At 33.7% G+C, this 21,665-nt stretch overlaps 1 protein-coding gene across 5 annotated transcripts in view; it reads left to right on the top strand.

Moving 5' to 3' along the window:
• COP1 (COP1 E3 ubiquitin ligase) overlaps positions 1-21,665 on the top strand; it is a 245,271-nt gene that overhangs the window by 52,523 nt on the left and 171,083 nt on the right. For 3 of the 5 annotated variants that reach the window (XM_045547294.1, XM_045547295.1, XM_045547298.1), the window contains exons 6-8: positions 4,542-4,610; positions 16,376-16,435; positions 17,854-17,930. In XM_045547294.1, the coding sequence (XP_045403250.1) occupies positions 4,542-4,610; positions 16,376-16,435; positions 17,854-17,930 (206 nt within the window). The remainder of the gene's footprint in view (positions 1-4,541; positions 4,611-16,375; positions 16,436-17,853; positions 17,931-21,665) is intronic. The other 2 variants (XM_045547297.1, XM_045547296.1) reach the window with 1 other exon arrangement.

Genomic DNA, 21,665 nt, shown 5'->3' on the forward strand with positions numbered 1-21,665 from the left:
ATGAAAGGAGAAATCACAACCGAAGCCACAGAGATACCTGACATTATCTATGAATATTACAAAAATCTTTATGCACACAAATTGGAAAATGAGGAGGAAATGGACAAATTTTTAGAAACACACAGCCTTCACAAGCTCAATCAGGAAGAAATAGAATTCCTGAATAGACCAATATCAAGAACTGAAATTGAAGCAGCAATAAAAAACCTTCCCAAAAAGAAAAGCCCTGGTCCAGATGGGTTCACACCTGAATTTTACCATACATACAAAGATGAACTGGTGCCCATCCTACATAAACTATTCTTCAATATTGAGAAGGATGGAATTCTCCCCAACACATTCTACCAAGCCAATATAACATTGATACCAAAACCAGGAAAGGATGCCACAAAAAAAGAAAACTACAGACCAATTTCTCTCATGAACGTAGATGCAAAAATTCTCAATAAAATCCTAGCAAATCGTATCCAAGTGCTGATTAAAAAAATAATTCATCATGACCAAGTAGGCTTCATCCCAGAGATGCCGGGGTGGTTCAACATACGAAAATCTATAAATGTAATTAACCACATAAATAGAAGCAAAAATAAAGACCATATGATCCTCTCAATAGATGCAGAAAAAGCATTTGACAAAATTCAACACCCTTTTATGATAAAAACACTTAACAACATAGGGATAAATGGGACCTACCTAAAAATAATACAAGCCATATATGACAAACCCATAGCCAACATCATACTGAATGGGGAAAAATTGAAAGCATTCCCACTCAGAACTGGAACGAGACAAGGCTGCCCACTGTCCCCATTACTTTTCAACATAGTATTGGAAGTCCTTGCGAGAGCTATCAGACAAGAGAGCAGAATCAAAGGTGTCCAAATAGGGACAGAAGAGATCAAACTCTCACTCTTTGCTGATGACATGATGTTGTATCTGGAAAACCCCAAGGACTCAACCAAGAGACTCCTGGAATTAATTAACGAATTCAGTAATGTTTCAGGTTACAAAGTCAATACACACAAATCAGAGGCATTCATATATGCCAATACCATTCAATCGGAGAACCAAATTAAGGACTCAATACCATTCAAAATAGCAACAAAGAAAATAAAATATCTAGGAATATATTTAACTAAAGAGGTAAAGGACCTCTATAAAGAGAACTATGAAACGCTAAGGAAGGAAATTGCAGAACACGTAAATAAGTGGAAATCCATACCATGCTCATGGATTGGAAGAATTAACATCGTTAAAATGTCTATACTACCCAAAGTAATCTATAGATTCAATGCAATTCCTATTAAATTACCAACATCATTTTTCACAGATTTAGAAAAAATAATTATACACTTTGTATGGAATCAGAGAAGACCCCGTATAGCAAAAGCAATCTTACGCAATAAAAACAAAATGGGAGGTATTGATTTGCCAGACTTCAAACTATACTACAAAGCTGTGGTTCTTAAAACTGCTTGGTATTGGCACAAGGGCAGGGACACAGACCAGTGGAACAGAACAGAAAACCCAAATATAAAACCATCTTCATATAACCATCTAATCTTTGACAAAATAGACAAACACATACTCTGGGGACAAGAGTCCCTATTCAATAAATGGTGCTGGGAAAACTGGATAGCCACATGTAAAAGACTGAAACAGGACCCACAGATTTCACCTCTCACAAAAATCAAATCACGGTGGATAACAGATTTAAACCTTAAATGGGAAACGATTAGAATTCTAGAAGAAAATGTAGGAAAGACTCTCACAGACATTGGTCTAGGCAAAGAATTTATGAAGAAAACCCCTAAGGCAATCGCAGCAACAACAAAAATAAATGAATGGGACCTGATTAAATTTAAAAGCTTCTGCATAGCCAAAGAAACAGTCACGAAAATAAACAGACAGCCTACAGAATGGGAAAAAATTTTCGCATACTACACATCAGATAAAAGACTGATAACAAGACTCTATTTAGAACTCAGGAAAATCAGCAAGAAAGAATCAAACAATCCTATCAAAAAATGGGCAAAGGACATGAATAGAAATTTTTCAAAAGAAGACATAAAAATGGCCAAAAAACATATCAAAAAATGCTCAACATCCCTAATCATCAGGGAAATGCAAATCAAAACCACAATGAGATACCACTTAACTCCGGTGAGAATGGCCTTTATCAAAAAATCCCAAAAGAACACATGTTGGCGTGGATGCGGAGAAACAGCAACACTCATACACTGCTGGTGGGAATGCAAACTAGTGCAACCCCTATGGAAAGCAATATGGAGATTCCTTAAACAGATTCAAGTAGACCTACCATTTGATCCAGCAATCCCATTATTGGGCATATACCCAGAAGAACAAAAGTCATTCTTTAACAAAGACACCTGTACCCGAATGTTTATAGCAGCACAATTCACAATCGCAAAGATGTGGAAACAACCGAAGTGCCCATCAATCCACGAATGGATTAGTAAACTGTGGTATATGTATACCATGGAGTACTACTCAGCTATAAGAAATAACGATGATACGACATCTCTTTGGTTCTCCTGGAGAGAGCTGGAACCCATTATATTAAGTGAAGTATCCAAAGAATGGAAAAACAAGCATCACATGTACTCACCAGAAAACTGGTTTCCCTGATCATCACCTAAATGTACATCAGGGAAGGATACCAATTGGATATCAGACTGGGATGGGGGGGTGGGGGGTGGGGGGAGGGGATGGGTGTATGCCTACATGACGAGTGCGTTGCACACCCTCTGGGGAATGGTCATGCTTGAAGGTGCAGACCCGGGGTGGTGGGGGGGGGAGGGGATGGAGGTATGACTACATGATGAGTGCCAGGCGCACTGTCTGGAGAATGAGAACGGACACGCTTGGGACTCTGACTCGGGGGGATGGGCGGGACATGGACAATGTATAGGACCTGAACTTATGTACCCCCATGATGAGCTGAAATAAAAAAAAATAAAAAAAATAATAAAAAAAAAAGGATGTTACTTTTTGTATGAAGATGTGGTCTTTGCTCTCTAGACAAATGATCCGTGGATAGTTGTAGATAATCAGTGTAGAGAAGTCCCAAGAAAGATGCCAAGGATCTGGGATGCTTTGTTGTCACTGTTGGGTCACAGAGCCCTTTTGAGTTTGTTTTGTGTGACAGTTTAACTCACTTGTCAAGAATGGGTCTAAGGTCCAATTAAAGCTAGTTTGTTAATGTAAGAAAAAATTTCAATCTTCATGATATCATGTTTTACAAATTTATTCTATTGTAAAACATTAATTGTGTTTTTAAACTGGAATATCCTATTGTGATTATCAGTTCATATTTGGTTATCTCTTCTCATTTGCCTTATTTTGAAAATTTGATTCATCTATTTTTGCCTTTTATTTTTTAAAATCCAAAGATGTCTACCCAGAGGGATAGACTTGGGGAGTGAGTAAGAGGTAGCTATGCTTTTTTTGTAGTATGTGTTATATCTTCGTGATCCTTAAAATTTTAATTATCTTATTCTTATCATTAGAGCACTTGTTTAACATAGGTTCCTGGAAATTTTTTTAGAGCAGTAGAATTGGAATTTCTAAAATCTGACCCAGTGTCTGTTTTAACAAATGCTCTAGATAATTCTTTTGCATATCCAGGTAAATGAAAGTTTTATTAATGTTTTTTATTTGTATGTTTTTGTTTGCTTTGGAGTTGCTCTCCAGGGCTTTTTTTCCTCACTCTCAAATATATAAGAAAAAATTAGAATTATTTGTTTATGAACTACCTCTTATTGCTATTTCATTTTTAGCTTTTATTCTTTTTACATATATTTATCAGATTCACCTGGAATTCTTGGTTCTTGTGGATTTTAGCAGTGAAAGATATATACTTGTAGTTTTATGTTTTCATACTCAGAAAATATCAAGGCTCATAATTATCATTTATCTTTTCTTTGTTTCAGCTACCAATGTGGGTTATACCCTCTCACCACCTTGATTATATTAAAACTCCTTGTTTTTAAGTATTTGATTTTGACTGAAATCTTTTACAGGAATATATTAATTCTCACATCTGTGTGAGTAGCTAATAACCAGAAATACTAAATTTGATTTCTGAAAGGTATCTATACCTTTCTATATTTATTACACTTACTCCGCAAATGAAGTTTTTACGAGGAAGGTGATTTTGGTGTCTGGAACCTGTGTTCCACTCTGATTTTTGTCTTGATGTTTTATTAGTTTAGTTGGAGGAGAGCAGGCTAAGAGTTAGATAACAGAATTGCCATTCCCCATAAATAGCTTTTTCAGCATGGTAGATGAGGAATGTAATTTAGAACACTTGTTTCTTAAAATTAATTTTAGTTTTGTGGACAATTGTTTGATTTAAAAAATGCCAGCTAGCACTGGGAAATCTGACTAAATAGAATTAATAGGCTAACTTAAATGGATGTGTCAAGTTGTTTCGTACTCGTTATATAGTATGGTGTTAAAGAAAACTTTGAACTCAAAGTTACATTTTTTAAAAGAACAATTATAATTTTTTATTGTAGGAATCACATGCAGCCCAACTACAGATTCTTATGGAATTCCTCAAGGTTGCAAGAAGAAATAAGAGAGAGGTATATTATTTTGTGTGTTTTATGTAATGTTTCATTTACTGTTGTTGACTGTTCCTGTTTTGTAAAAGCATTTCAGCCTAAAAAATTTATTTAAATATTTTAAAAAGCGTTTGCATATTTAGGTTTTCTTAAGTTTTGTTGCTTTAACTTTTACCTTTACAACTTGATGTTTAAAAAATCCTTTTGTGGGGACATGCTGAAAAGTTTTCAGTAAGATTGACTGCAATGAGTTACCTCAAAGCTATAAAGAATAGAAAATGGAATTATCAAATGAGAGCCATGAAAGGAAAACTTAGAAAAATTTAGATAATAAAGCCTTAACTAGGGTTATGGTTTTTCTTATGGTAAAAATGCATGAGGGTAAAAACACAGGTACTTATGTGGAACTTAGAAAGTCTAAGTCATGGAGGATAGCTAAAAGGTAATTTTGTATTAATGATCTTATAGCCAGAATGTTCTAATTTAACATTTATAAAATTCGTCAATCATTTCACACATATACAAAATATGAGAAAATTAAATAGTCAAAATCCTGTGCTCTGGATAGCATGCTAAAATAACTCTGAATGCTGTGTTTTGTTTTGTTTTGTTTTTAATTTCTAGTGGTTCTCAAATCTGTTATTTTTACTTGAAGGATTGTGTAAGTAGGGTATTTCTTACTCATTCTAAAAAAGTATAAGCTGTGCTGTGTTCTGGGCTGTCTTTATTCTGTTTGAAAATAAAAAGATGAGAGGTGTTTTTATTTTGATGAAGCACTTTAAGTGTGCATTACCAGAACTTTCCATTATTTTAGTATGATATTGTCTTAGTATGATATTGCCCCTTTTTTGAGTATTCATTATGTCCTCTTTTTAACTTTTTCTGACTTTGTTCAGATTACATTTTAGTGGATTATGCTAGTGTTGATAGCTGAATATTCTTTACACGCTTTGTGACTACATTTTTCTTATCCTTAACTTTTTTGTTAACAATTGTGATTTTAATATGTCTATTAACAGAAACATTATCTTCATTATAAATTTAAGATTTGTGTATCTTAGGGTTTTTTTTTTTTTTGGTTGGGGATGAGATGGTATCCAGTCATTCATTTGTTTAAATGTCTGGTAGTGCAGTATCAACTGCAGTAGATGTGAGGATCTTGTTAAAATGCAAGTTCTGATTAAGGGGGCCTGTGCTGAAACCTGAGAATCTGCATTTCTAGCAAGCTCATATGCTGTTGAAACTTGTGGTCCTTGGACCACACTTTGATTAGCAAAGCTGAAAACTTTTTAATATATGGAAATACAATGATTAATGCAATGTGTATATTGTCAACATTTTTTGCTATAGAAAATTCTCTGGAAAAGTAATAAATTTTTATATTTCATATCCAACCTCATTTTAAATAGAATGTAAAATTGTAGTAGTTTTATGTGTTTGTTTTAGACTTTAAATGAGTTGAGAATGAGATTCTGTACATAAGAAAGTACCTGATAATGAATGAGTAAATGAATCCACGAAGTGAACAGTCCAAGCATAAGGATACTTGGGGTTAAATGAAATGGCTGGTTTTTATCTGTGTCCTGAAATATTTAAGGTTTTCATTAGTGCCTGAGGTTTTTCAGTATTAATCACTGCTTCTCTAGGAGTCTACTGATGCCTGCAATAAATTGTTATTCTTGACCTTGTCTCAAAGATAAGAGTACAGTTTATAAGTGTAAAAAACTGTGAAGGTTCTGAGAGCTTTACACTTACTAGCAAGCTAAGAAGTTAACCTGTCATAGTTTCATTGATGCTGGCAGAAGACCTGAAACTACTGGAGATAAAAGACTTTATTACTCTGGGCACAACTGGCAGTAACAATTTCACTTTGCGTCAGTTCCCCCGACCCTTAAGTCCCTCAGGGGCAATATGAAGATGGGCCCAGGTGAATGCTGCGCATACAGTGGATTTGTGTTACAGCAAAGGAACCCTGATCTTAGGAAATTCGATCTTTTAAAGGCGGCTGCTAGCAAACCTTTCCAAATCTTTGTTCTACAGGAAGACGCTATTTTAGTTATATTGGTCAGAAAACATCTACCCTCTGCCCTGGAGAAAGTCAGTATTTCTGTCTTGCCTGGCTGTTTGCTATACACACATTCTTGGAAAGATAATTTAGAACCAAAGCTATCACAGAATGTGCAGAAACTGGAGAGATCATTGGAGAATTCTTTCCCAACAGTACTTTTTTTTGTGATCCCAATTTGTCCTCTCTGATATGGTGGCTAGTTGCTCCCAATAACAACGTCTATGATATTGCCTTTGATCTTACAGCTCCAGTATAGTGTTACTTTGTTTTTGTTATTAAAATTCTGGATGAATTGTGCTATAGGACTTTCAGCTTGACTTTGGTTTGAATCTAATACAATCTTTGTGATTGATTTTTTTTCACCCCTTTGGACCATATTTTCTTATAGTAAGTAGTTTAACCAAGAAACCTAACTAGGTCCAAGTACTTCTGGACATTGCTTCCCGTTATATACAGTGATTATACTGTCATTAATACATTTTAGTCTTCTTTTTAATCTATCCATGATTGAGTTTCAGTTTTAATTATACAAGCAACTCTGAGGAACTAAGTTAACATATTTTAAAAATGTACCTATTCCCTTGATTACATTTCATAAATTTTATCATGATTGGAATTGGGTACTATAGTAATTTATAATCATAATAAGCCTTAGTGTAGAAAATGTAGTTGATTAATTCTCATGTTTTAGTGCAGACAGAATGGAGTGAGTGGTTACATTTTCTTCTTGCATATATTATAAAATCTATTTGCATGTTTAATCCTCAATGAATATAGTTGCTAAAGGTCTTACCTTCTGTAGTATAGTTTATATACTTGAACTTATTCAAGTGAAATATAGATTTACCAGGAGGCAAATTGCTACTTTTCAGTTTGTTTTCCTAAGATTAACATTCATTGAAAATTAACTTTGTGATTTCATTTGTAACTTTTAATTGAGGTTATTATATTGAGTGTTGGTGTAGACATTGATATATGCCAATCAAAGACGTTAAATATGCTTTTCGTATTTAACATAATCATTACCCCAAGGTCACATCTGGCCAGTAATTTAGGGCCATTAGAATCCATTTAATTTTCAATTTGACTTATTTTTTCCTACTGACTCTCATTAGAATATCAAGAGAATGGAAAGTGCAAGATACCTAGTAGGCATTTACATTACTTAATCTATTGCTGTGTAACAAATTATCCTCAAACTTGATGGCTTAAAACATCAAACATTTAATATCTTGAGTCAGGAATCTTGGTGCAGAGTAGGTCTCTGGGTTTCTCACCAAGCTGCAGTTAAGGTGTTGGCCTGGGTAGCAGTTACCTCATCGTTTGACTGGGTTAAGAACCCTTTCAGGTTTGCTCACTAGCTTTTGGAAAGAGACATCAATTTCTTGCCACATGGGCTTCTCCATAGGATAGCTAACTACATGACAGCTGGCTACCCCTCAAAGGGAGAGAGTAAAAAAGCAAGACAAAAGTAAAATACTTTTTGTATCTTCATCTCGGAAGTTATATTCTAACACTTTTGTCATTTTTTCTTTGTTAGAAGCAAATCATTAGTCTAGTGTACACTTGGAGAGAATTACTACAGGGTGTGAATGCTAAGAGGTGGGGATCTTTGGAGGCCATCTTAGCCTCTGGCTGCCATAGCATTTAATAATTATATGTATTTAAATAAACATGTTAGTCTTCCTTTATGGTTAGTTTGAACAAAAGAGCTTTGGATTCCATGTAAAAAGCCAGCTTCATCTGTGCAAATTTGTACCAACAGTGAACAATTGCCTTATATTTCATTTTATTCAATTTTAAAATATACTTTTGGACATTTTTGGTACCTGTTTAATTTACTGTACTAGAACAGTTTTGATGAGTCTTGATTCCTTTTGGGTTTTGTTTGCAATTTTACTGAATTGAATTTTAAACTACTTCTATATGAAAAACCCAGAAAAGTATATAAATCAAATTATAAGAATTAGAGTGACCATTCATGTAACCGTCGTCATGAGCACACCAGAATATTTTTAGGACTCCTGAAGCCTCCTGCTGACCCTTTTCTAATTACAGCTTTCTTCCTTGCCCATTAGGTAACTAATATCCTGATATTTATGGCAATCACTTCCTTGCCTTTCTTTAATGTTTTGCTGCCTGAATATCTATAGTTCTCTCTGTTTTTGAGCTTTATATAAATGTGCTTGTGCAGTATGTACTCTTTCATTCCTGTCTTCTTTGGCTCAATGTTAAGATTCATCTATATGGTTATATATAACTGTAGTTGATTGATTTTTGTTGTTGTATAGTATTCCATGAAGTGAATAAACTCCATTTTCGTTATTGAAAACCTAACTGAAAACTTAGGTTTCCAGTTTTGGGCTCTTCACAAACAATGATACTATCTTACATACATATCCAGGTGTATGTTAGCATACAGATCTGTATGGATGTATTTAGAAGTGGAATTGATGAGTCATAGGGTATGTATATCTTCAGTTTTAATAGATAATGCCAAAATGTTTTCCAAAGCAAATGGTATTATTTATTCTTCCTACAGACATTGTATGAGCATTCCTCTTGCATTGTGTTCTTGCCAATACTTGTTATCAGTAGACTTCTCTCAGTTTAGCTAATCTTGGAGTATGGATTGCTATCTCTTTGTGGTTTTAATCTGCATTTCCCTGATGACTAATGAGGCTTAGCGCCCGTACTATGTTTTTGGCCATTTGGATTTTTTGTGTGTGTGTGTATAAAGTACTTGTTTAAAACTTTCTGCATTTTTTTCTATTTGTTTGATTTTTCTTAATGGTTTGATATGTATATATGCTAGGTGTACATCTTTGTTAGGTCTATCTATCACAGATATCTTTCCCTCTACTTGGGCTGCTTTTTTCACTGTATTAATGGTGTCATTTGATGAAGAGAAGTTTCTGACTTTAATAGAGTCAAATTTATTTTTTCTGTTATAATTAGTGTCTTTTGTGTCAATTAAAGAAGTCTTTTTCCACCTGTGGTCATAAAGATACTTTCCTGTACTGTCCTTTATTTGAAGGTTCATTCTTTTTGATCTTCTATATTTGGATCTATACTCTACTTGAAGGTTTATTTTTATGTTTAATGTGAGGTATGGGATCTTTTTATATGGATATCCAGCTGTCCAAGCATCTTTTATTTGAAAAATCCATTCTTTCTCCATTGCTTTGAAGTTTCACCTTTGTCATATATCAAGTATCCATGTATGTATGGATCTGTTTCTAGGCTCTCTTTTCTGCTACACTGGTCTGTTTGTCCTTTTGACAATACCACATTGTATTAAAAACTAGACCTTTTAGTAAGTTGCTGTTCATCTGGAAAACTAGACCTTTTAGTAAGTTGCTGTTCATGGCTCTTTGCATTTCTGTATAGATTTTAGAATCAGCTAGTATATTTCCATGGTAAACTTGCTATGATTTTTATTTGGATTACTTTTGGGATAAATTCAGGAGACTGTATATTTACAGTATTGAGTCTTCTAATCCATAAATGTGGTATGTCTCTCTCTATTTAGATCTTTAAAAAAATCTTTAAAAATTTTGAATTTTTCAGGGTATCATTCTTACACATCTTTATTTTAGATTTAGTTATTTTTGATGCTATTGTAAATGATATCTGTGTCTTTAATATTAGTTTCTTACTGTTGCTGGTACATAGAAATACTGTTGATTTTTACATACATTTTTTTAAAAAAAATATCCTGCAACCTAGTTGGCTGTCATTAATTCTAATTTATTTGTAGATTCTTTTATGTTTTCTATGTAAACATCATAATCTGCAGATAATAACAGTTTAGTTTCTTTTTTATAATCCTTATATATTTTATTTATTTTTCTTGTCTTACTCTGCTGGCTAGGACATCCGGTACAATGATGAATAGAAGTGGTGATAGCGGGGCATCCTAGTGTTGATGCTGATCTCAAAGTGAAAGCATTCAACGTGTCACCATTAGGTATGATGTTTTTTGTAGGGTTTTCTAGGTACTTTTTATCATTCAAGGAAGTACGTTTCTATTCCTAGTTTGCTAAGAGGATTTTTAAAATTATGAGTGGGGTTGAATATTCTCTAAAATTTTTGTGCATCTGAGACAATCATGATTTTTCTTTTTCATCCTATTAATGTGAATAATTACATACATTGGTTTAACCTTAGAAAATCAATCAACTTTGCACCTAGGGTGACCAGCCATTTTGATTGACATTTTAGTTCTGTCACTAAACATTCTGCGTTCTAGGAAACCCCACCAGGACAGTTGGTCCCCCTACTTGCATCCCTTATGTAAACCAAACTTGGTCATTATGTGTATCCTCTTCTATGTGGGTTGGCTTGCTAATATTGTGTTTAGGATTTTTGCATCTATGTTTGGTGAGTGAGATTTATTTTTTCTTTACACTGATCTTGTCCAGTTTTGCTATAAAGATTATGTCAACTTTTCACATGAGTTAGGAAATGTACCTTCTTTTTCTTCTCCTGGAAGAATTTGTACAGTCTAAGAAGGGTATGTTTTTGAATGTTTAAAGATCTTACTGGAGCACCAATCTGGACTTGTGATATGTTTGCAGAAAGTTTTAAATTATTGATTCAGTTATACTTGAACAATTATATGCTTATTGAGGGTTTTGTTTTGGATATCACTTTGGATATGTTAAACTTTTTCTAGGAGTTGTCTATGTCATGTAAATTTTCAAATTTATTGGCATAACATTGGTCTTTATAGAGCCTTAAGTGTCCCCAGGGTTTTTAGTGTTGTCTTATCTTTCATTCCTGACACTGCTTATTTTGCTGTTCCTTTTTCTCTTGTTCTTGATCAGTTCTTTTTAGGGAGTTATCAATTTTATGAGATTTATCTAAGAACCAACTTTTGGCTTTGTTTATCCTTTGTATTTTATGTTTGTTTCCTGATTTTATTAATTTGGGCTCCTTATTATTTCCATCCTTCTACTCTCTTTGGTTTTATTTTATTGTTCCTTTCTAATTTGTAGACTTGGATATGCATATTACTGTGCAGACTGCTTTTTCTAATGTAAGGCATTTAGGGCCATAGTTTCTTATTTTTTTAACCTGCAGCTAATGATTTTGGTATCATATACTTTGTTATTGTTTAGTTCAAAATTGTTTTTAATTTTCATTATGTTTTTTTCTTAGGCCTGTGGGAGGTCATTTAGAAATCAACTTCTTATTACTTGAACATGGAGATTTTCTTGGGTTTTTTTGTTAATGGATTTCTGTTACAATTGCATTGTAATCAGAAAGTACTTTGTGTTTTATTCCTTTGAATATAATATTTGCTGTGCTACGTGGTAGTTGGTTAAATTTTTAAATATTTGTGCTTGAAAAGAATGTGTTTTCTGCAATTGCATGGTTCGGTATAAAGTTGTTAAATGTGTGGTGAGAATTTTCTGCAACTTTACTGAGTCTGTGTCCTTGTGGTATCAATTACTGAATCATTATATTTGATGTGAGTTTCTCATAGAGCCTCATATAGTTGGACTGTGTTTTTTTAATCCACTCTGCCAGTTGCAGTCTTTTAATTGTGTATTTAGTATTTAACGTAAATGTTATGGCTTAAGCCAGCCATTTTATTATTTGTTTTATGTTTCTTTTCTCTGTGTTGTTATTTTAATTGTCATTTTTCTGTTTTATCTCTGAGTTCTTGAACTTTTTTTAGAATTCCATTTTGATTTATCTATAATGTTTTGAGTACATCTCTTTGTATGGTTTTTCAGTGGTTGCTCTAGGTATTATATCATGTTTGTAAGTTGTTACAGTCTACTGGTATTGACATCTGTTTACATTTGCTTTTCAGTAAGTCATTTTATTTTGCCCTCCTATTTATTTATTTGTTATTTATTTATCTGTCATCTTGTTCTATGTTTTCTTCTCACCTTTTAAATAAATTGCTGTGGGAAGATTGAACAAATTCTTATAGTCTGTCACTATAGGAACTAGGTATTAAGTTTGCATATGTCTGTGGGGTGGTGATATGGGACATGTATTTTGGCTTGCTGTAGTGTACACTTCATATGACTAAGTGCTTTTCTTTTAGTAATAACACTTTTAGAATTAGTATATATTAAGTGTTACTACTCCTTTTTTTAAACTTGCTTTTTTCCCTGGAAGTATAACAGTGTATTCTTTTGTTCGCTTTGAAGCAGTTATATATAATTTGTTCTAAATTATATTAACTGAAAAAAATAAATTAATGAATTTAATGCTTAAGCATATCTTTGTTAAATCATTAATGAAGGTCAAGTAAATGAGTACCAGTGATACCTGCCTGCACCAAAGCTATTGTCAATAATGGGAGACTATTTATTTTTGAATTCTTTTACATTTTTGTCTTCATAAGGGACTCTGAGACTTCTTTGCTTTTTAAATTTAAATGTTTTTATAAATTTTCTTTAGATTTTGGCACAGTGTTAAGAGTGCTTGCTATGGGTAACTTAGAATCATGCTCTCAAGTAGCATTATCCATGTATTTATTATTATTATTTTTTTAGTATCCCCAAACTGTACAATAGGGTTAAGGCAGATTTGATCTAGGAGTTGATTTGTAATTGATTTTCATTCAGGTAATAGCAGTTCAGCTTTGTGCGCTTTTCTTCATTTATCTCCAAAATATTCTTGGGCTTGTATTAATGATTTTATTCTAGGTTCTGCCTCTCAGGGTTGTGATGTTTGCAGAGTGAATTTAGCCCAGTTCTTGTTTTCACTTCTTTTAAATGATTATCCTTTGCCTTCTATTTGCTAGTACTAAAATGTCTTGCATTATACCCTAATAACTGAGAGCTTCAAACCCCTTCAGAATTTCATCTTGAAATAGAAATCCCTTAAATTCAGTATGTGCTCTCTAAACAGTTTTCATTCCTTCTTACTTCTTTTTTTGTTTTCATATTTCTTGTCTGACACCTTATCAGACTTTCTCACACAGATAAGTTACATCATTGTTTCTGTACTCTGTAGATTTATCAGAGCGGCACTTGTACATTAGTTGTTTTTTTTTTTTTTTTTTTTCTTTTTTTTGAAACTGAGTCTCATTCTTTCGCCCCGGCTAGAGTGCAGTGGCGTCATTGGAGCTTACTGCAACCTCAAACTCCTGGGCTCAAGCGATCCTTTTGCCTCAGCCTCCCAAGTAGCTGGGACTACAGGTGCTCCACAACTCCTGGCCCATTTTTCTGTTTGAAGTAGAGATGGGGTTTTGCTCTTATTCAGGGTGGTCTCGAACTCCTGAGCTCAAGTAATCCTCCCACCGCAGCCTCCCAGAGTGCTAGGATTACAGGTGTGAGCCACTGTGCCCAGCCTAGTTGTTTCATTTTTAAATTGAACCATATGAAATTGCTGTTTTTGTAGTTCACCTTATATATGACTATAGGGGTATTATCCAACAAAAGCGTTGGGGTATTAGAAGGATAGGACATTATCTTCAGAAAAGAGGACAATTAGAGTTAAATATTTGGGGATTTCAGGTGACACTGGAAATTTTTTCTGGTCTTTCCAATTCAAAAGCAAAATAAAAATTATTAATTTGATCTCAGTTATGTATTAGGTATCATACAAGTGATATTGGCTGTCTCTGGATGTTGATGTTATAGATGTTTACTTTCAGCCTTCATTTTAAAAGCTGACCATGGGAGTGCTTTTCAGAATTATAGGTCATCATAACCAGAGTTCAAAATGTCCATGAACCAAAAGGTTTTAGTGATGGTGAGGAGTAACTAGGATGTTTGTAGATGGCTAAAATGGGTAGAGAATGACTTGGTTACTTGGTATGGGCTAGACCAGAGTGGTTTTTATGTTAGAATGAGAGACTAATTATTGGACATGGCATGGAATGGAGTACAAATGATGAGTTCCACCTAGTCTTGTGAACCTGGAGCATTAGAGAATTTATCAGTGGTTAGCCTTTATTTGAAAGAGTGCCAAGACGGGTAGTGTCTTTGAAGGAGAGCAAGTTTTCAGTTAAGGTAGTATTGTGTGACAAATTTTAAGGTGGTGGAAAGTTTATTAATGTAGCTGGTTGAGTTGAAAGCATTTGACAATGCTAATCAGTCTTTTTACCCCTGATTTCTCCAATAGTATACTGTCTTTTCCTCTGGTTTTGGGCTGTCACTTTGCCCTTCCTGATAGTTAATACTGCTTCTTCCTTTGTCCATCTCTTTAACATCGGTGTTCCCTACTATCCAGCTTTTGTTTTTATCTCTTCTGACTATATTGATTGATGTTAGGCAATTTCATTCATTGCCATAGCTTCAGATTTATTATTTCTTTTTCTCATAGCTTTTGTGCCTTTGCATATATTATTATTTACTCTGCTTATTTTGTACTCTGTTTTCTACCTGGCAACAATATTTCAACTGTTGGCTTAGTTGTTTACATTTCCTCTAGACTGAAGTCTGAGAGGACAAGGGCTATAGATTTTTCAAATCCTGTTTTTCTCAGTGCTTAGCAAAATGCCTAGGATTGGTAAATATTTGAATTAATAAGTTATTAATTAGATTACCAACGGTGCCTGTATTGCCACAGAAGAGAGAGTGCTAATGCTAATAAAAAACAAATCCTATTCACTCTTACCAGTCATTAAAGAAATGAATTAAACAATAAGGTACTGTTTTCAAGAGGTAGTAGCGGTTAGTGGTTAACAGCCTGAATTCTGGAGCAAAAAGCCTGCCTTGTTTTGAATTACAATTCTGCCACTTACTTGCTGAATGATTTTGGACAAATCACTTAACCTTTCTGTGCCTCATTTTCATAATATGTAATAATATCTATTTCACATCTGGCAATCCGTATTGTTACTATTTTATATTTTAAAAATCTGTTCTACATATATATGCTGGAGTAAGGTAGCCAATTATCCATACTGATGATAGAAATTTAAATTGGTATAGTGTTTCTGGAAAGCATTTATGTTATGTAATGAAGATTTTTCTAACTACTTCTTCTGATGGAATAATTTTATTTTTAATAATTTCTTAATAAAATCTGAAGTAACCTTTTAATAAAATCTGAAAATGAAATGAAGTAAAATCTGAAAGGCCTGTATGTTCCAGAATTATTTGTGATTCTTTGCAAACAGCTTAAATCTCTAGTGAGAGTGGAATAGTTAAAATATAGTTTTGAATATTATTCAGCAGTTAAAATATTTGCATTTTAGTGACATAGGAAATGATTATGATGTAATGGACAAGTTATAAAAGATAAAACATTATCTTAAATATGTTTTAAAAACTTCTAAGAAAGAAATATTAAGGTGCTAACTTGTGTTTGCTTTTGGGTGATGGGATTTAACCTCTGTCAGACTAATTTTTATTTATTATGTGGGATTAATAACTGATACGCTGTATTTTTTATTTGGTTTTTAACAATTAAATGAGGTAATATGAAAGTTCTTCGGATAACTTGTATTTTTTTAACTCACTTATTATCATTGTTCATCTTTTATGTTTTTATTGTAAGGTCAAACCCTGTTGTATTAAAGAACTACGACATTGTATTTTCTTAAAGATTAAGTCTTTACCTTTGCATTTTAACATTGGAACTTATATCTTATCGGTGCTTTTCCTCCCCCTAATTTGTCATTAGTGCCTAGTTTTCTAGAAATTATTTTCTAAATGTAAAGTTATTTTATGATCATGGTGATACCATTGTGGTTTGGCTTAGGTTTTTTTTTTTTTTTTTTTCCCCTCTATTTGATCTACAGCAACTGGAACAGATCCAGAAGGAGCTAAGTGTTTTGGAAGAGGATATTAAAAGAGTGGAAGTAAGAAATCAAGAATTTCTCCGATATCTAGCAATTTTTCCAATTTCATGAAATTGTCACCTTTCAAGTTACTACATTAAGTTTATGGGATTGGTCTTGGTTATGAAGAAAGTAACACGTTACTTTATTTTTAATTGAGAATATACTTCTGTAGAAAAACATATTCTAAACACTTTCTTAATGATAAGATATAGTATAAATTTGTTTTCACAGTGTTTTATTGCCGTAATTCTTCCTGATTAGATTGAAAAAAAATCACTAAATTTTCTTGGAATGCCATAATATTAACTTAAAACCCTGAATTGTTACCACTAAAATTATTCATTGCTGTGCCGTTTTTTAATTAAATAAATAATTTTTACATATCTACTATGTGCATTTCTAGGTAGTAAGTTGATTAAAAGAGAAATATAAGGATACATTATCAATATTCTAGGAATTTATAGTGTAATGTAGTTTACTTAAATCCATGGGAGGATTCTTGGGAGGCTCATAAGCTATTATGATGTGAGGTTTTTGCCTTTGGCTGTGTTCAAGTTGAGTTTGTGTTTTTCATTATTCTCATATGTTATTTTCTTTTGCTGATACATAGAATATGTTAAAGGATAATGGATTTAATAGTTAGTGGATGTTCAGCATCCCATGTGGCATTCATAACTTACTATATTTATGTCGCTTGCTTGACTATATGATTGAGCTGAGCTTTCATTAGCCAGAAATAATTTTACCTGATTATGCATCTTTAGTGGCATTTTAAAATTTGCTGTTTTCCCATTAATCATAATGTAGCATTATAAGAAAAGGAGGCTATCTTGTCAGTATGATTCAGAGACATAATTTATACAATAATGGTTGATTAGGAGGCCTTTTTTCCTGGGTTACTGATCAAAAATTATTGTTTAAGTCATTAAACAAAGCTAATATTTGAATCAAGAAGAATGTTACTCTTCTTAATATTTGTGGAGAATATTTTTGAAGTAGAGACTGACATATCTTGGGTTTTTTTGTACTTTAAAGAGTTGAACCTGATGATCTTGTTACCTTACTGTCATATTTACCTTAATATTTATCAGCAGGTTATCGCCTGGATTAATGATTTACTAGTTCAGTTAGTGTAATATACATCTATCTAATTTAAATATTTATGTTTGTCTTTTTCTGTATTTGGTGACTTCATTAATGATGAACAATATTTATTAAGGAATTTATAGTTCTTTAAGTTATGTATACTGTAGAAAAGACTCATCTCTTTGCAGATGTCTTTGTACTCTGTGGAGAGGAAGCCTTCAGAAATTTGGGTGTTGAGACAAAAAGGGACGGATGAAAACCCAGGATTGGAGAGGAATATGCCATCTCTCTTTGATTTATGTATCTTCTATTTGGAGTATCTACTATAACTCAAATAATTGTACTTGCAGGAAATGAGTGGCTTATATTCTCCTGTCAGTGAGGATAGCACAGTGCCTCAATTTGAAGCTCCTTCTCCATCACACAGGTACAAAGCTTCACACTTGCAATTGCTTAAAGTTCATGTTACAAAGTGTGCATATGGTACTAGTCCTTGGGAGCCTTTTCCATGCAATGTACAAAACCCCTGAGAAATTACTTTTGGTCATGATCTATAAATGAGATTCCGATGGCCCATCTGTTTCCTTCATGCTTTGAATTTCTTGCCAGGAACATTTAGTGAGTAGAATATTATAATATTGTGAATTCACAGTTGGATTAAAATTTTGGTAAATTTCTTACAGTAATGATAGCTTTAAATATCTTATAAATTAAAGTCAGATGATATACAAATCTAAATTTGAGAACATGAAATGGTAATATTAGGTGGAAAATGTGATAAAACCTTGGACTTTTCCCTTAACTCATTGAATTTTCTTGGGCAGATCACTTTCCCCAGATTTAAAGTGAGGGCACTAGATAGATCTGTTAGATTTCCCTGGTATTTCCCTATAACGCCTTACTACTAATCCAAGCCTTCCCTTCTGAATGCTCTATTAGAGCTCTATTAGATTATATTTGTCTTGCTCATGACTGTTTCCCTAGATTTTAGAATAATGCCTGGCCTCATTTAGTAAGTATTTGTAAAATATAGTGAATGTCTGTGATCCCTTTTAAGCTCTAAAATCTATGTTATGAACTATGTGCTATCTAAATTTTGAATTTTTATGTTTGAAATGTTCAAAGTAAGAGCAATTTTACATGAAGTCACTTTTCTTTTGATTTATTAATCCATTTAAGGATAATGGGCCAATGGATACTTTTCAGACTTATGGTTATAGGGTAACATATTTATTAGGAAGTCCAATGCCAATACAGTAGGTTACACTAACCATCAGAACCTTTATCATTTTAGGACATCTGTTATGGGTCTAGTTGGGTATGATGTATGGGGAAAGGGGTGCAGGAGATGTTCTAGTTAAGGAGCATTCCTGGGAGGTTTGATATTTTTCCCATTAAACATGGTGCGGAGAATCCTTGTGAATTCTAGTTGATTCTGGGGTCACTTTAGCTGTGTAATTCAGCTGGTTTTCCTTCTTATTTTACTTGGTTTAAAACATATGGGAATGATTGGGTCTGTGAGATATTGTTATCTTTAAGCCTGGCATACATTTACTGATATACATGGGATCTTTGTCAGTGGAGTATTTATTGTATCAATACATACAGGGGAGCAAAAATTGTCACATCACAAAAAATTCACTAATAAACTGACAATTTATTCACATTGTCATATCACATTTTTTTTAAATTTCAAAATATTAAGGGAGTACAAACATTTTTGTTACATAGATACCTTTTGTAATGTTTAAGTTGGGGCTTTTAGTGTACCCGTCACCCAAATAGTGTTCATTGTATCTGATAGGTAGGTTTTTACCCTACTCCTCCTCCTCCCCCTCTCCCTTCTTGATTTCCAGTGACCTTTACATGTCTTTGTGTCCAAGTGTGCCCATTGATTAGCTCCCAATTATGAGAGAGTACATGTGGTGTTTGTTTTTCCATTCCTTAGATACTTCACTTAGGATAATGGTCTCCAGTTCCATCCAAGTGCTGCAAGAGACATTATTTCATGCCTTTTTATGGCTGAGTAATCCCTCTCTGCTTAACAGTAGCATTTCCTTCTATCTATTGTGTCGAGGTCTTTGCTACTCAATCTTTCACTGATTGTTGGCTTTTATAAACTTGTGACAATATAGTGGTTCTTAATTGCTCTATTTTTTTGAATGCTTCTTATGTACCAGCATTATTCTAGGTATTGAATCTAGGAATTAACAAAGTTCCTGCCTTTAAGGGGCTTAACTTCTGGGATGTCTGTATGGAGGTTGTGGGAAATACTATACAGCAAATATATAACATGGTAGTTGTATGTAACATGAATACAATCATGTGCTGCATAATGATGTTGCCATGAATGATGGACTACATATATGATGGTGATCCCATAAGATTGTAATGGAGCATATAGACACCTGATACATGGCACTTGATATTGGCATTGCAGATCAAGTAGAGGAGACGATTGGTATTCAGTAATGGTGCTGGGACGTTTAGTTTTTCATTTGAAAAAATATATATATAAATAAAAATATATATACTATCTAGGTTTGTGAAAGTATACTCCATGATGTTTACACAATGAAGAAATTGCCTAACAACACATTTCTCAGAATATATACTCATTGTTAAGCGATACATGACTGTAGTGCTTTAGGAAGAAAAATTTGGCAAGATAGGGGTTTGCCAGAGGATCCTATTTTAGTTTGCATGGTGCGGCTTCTCCAAGGAGGTGACGTTTAAGTTGACACATGAATGAAGTGAAGAGTAATTATGAAAGAAATACACTGGATAGTGTTGAGCAGGATCTGATTTAGATTTTCAGATGTTTATTTGGGTTCCAAGGTGGAAGAAAGAAAAGATAACTATGGTCTCTCCCAACCCCCTGGCATTGGAAGCAGGAAGCAAAGTTAGGAAGCATTGCAACAGTCCAGAAGAGAGGAGTTGTTGGTTTGGATTAGGATTTTATCAGAAGAGGTAAAAGTGGTTGTCTTGTAATAGTAACAGATTTTGTAGAACTGCAGTCCCCAACCCCAGGGTGGTGGTCTGGTACAGGCCTGTTAGGAACTGGACTGCACTTCACTGCCTGAGCCCCTCCTCCCCCAAGCTCCCTCCACCCCCCTGGAAAAATTGTATTCATTGAAACTTAGGAGACTGGCCACACAGCAGTAGGGCAGTGGTGGGTGAGCTATTGAAGCTTCATCTGTGTTCCTAGCTCTCATTATTGCTTGAGCTCCGCCCCCACCTCACCTTCCCTGCCCCCAATCTGTGCAATAATTGTCTTCCATGAAACTGGTCCCTGATGCCAAAGAGGTTGGAGACCGCTGTTGTAGAAGATACAAGATTTCATAAAGTCTATGAAAATTTTGTTGGAGAATTGCTAAAATCGCTTGCAGAAAGCTATTGTCAAATGAGATTCTCGCAGAGTTACACTATTTAATAGTTGAAGAAGGGAAAATAGGCATACACAACATTTCCTTCAAGAATGTTTTCATATTTTCTTTGAACAAGTGATTTGAATGTCACTCAAGGATTGAGAGAGGCACTTGGGGAAAATCATATAGCTCTTAAATACTCTTTTGTGAAAATCATTAGGATTAAGATGTGAAATCAGACATACTGGAATGAATGTTATGTTATACTGTCTGAATTTGATTTTTCTTTATTTTTAAGAAATAACATGTAGTTGCAAATGTATTTGCCTTTTCCCCCATAATTATTAGCTTCATAATTTAAACAGCAGTTTTTTTATTCCTCACCATAAAGTTTTAATCTCCCTTTTAAGCAGGTTTACTTAGCTCTTTTCTAGGTTTGTTTATTTTTCTATAATGAGAACCTTCTTAGTATGTCAAGTCATTGAATCCCTTATGTAGATTCTGGGTTTATGTTTAGATTATGTATTTAAATGAAAAGAAAAACAAAAGCCAGATGGTGGTATTCTCCTTTCTCCCACCCACCACGAGATTTTATATTTTGCCTACCTTGATTAGCTGTAATTGTCACATCCTGTCTTTTCTATTGCTGCTGTCTTACTATCATGTGAAGTCTGGCGATGGTCTTTTAACTTATCCTCTTATACATTATTGCCAGAAATATGTTTCTTCAGAAGCTATCCATCATGTCATTTGGTTTAGCTCCATCTCTTTGTATGACCCTCCATAATCACCTA

The sequence above is a fragment of the Lemur catta genome, chromosome 3 (assembly GCF_020740605.2).
Source record: "Lemur catta isolate mLemCat1 chromosome 3, mLemCat1.pri, whole genome shotgun sequence".
In the NCBI taxonomy this organism is placed as follows: domain Eukaryota; kingdom Metazoa; phylum Chordata; class Mammalia; order Primates; family Lemuridae; genus Lemur; species Lemur catta.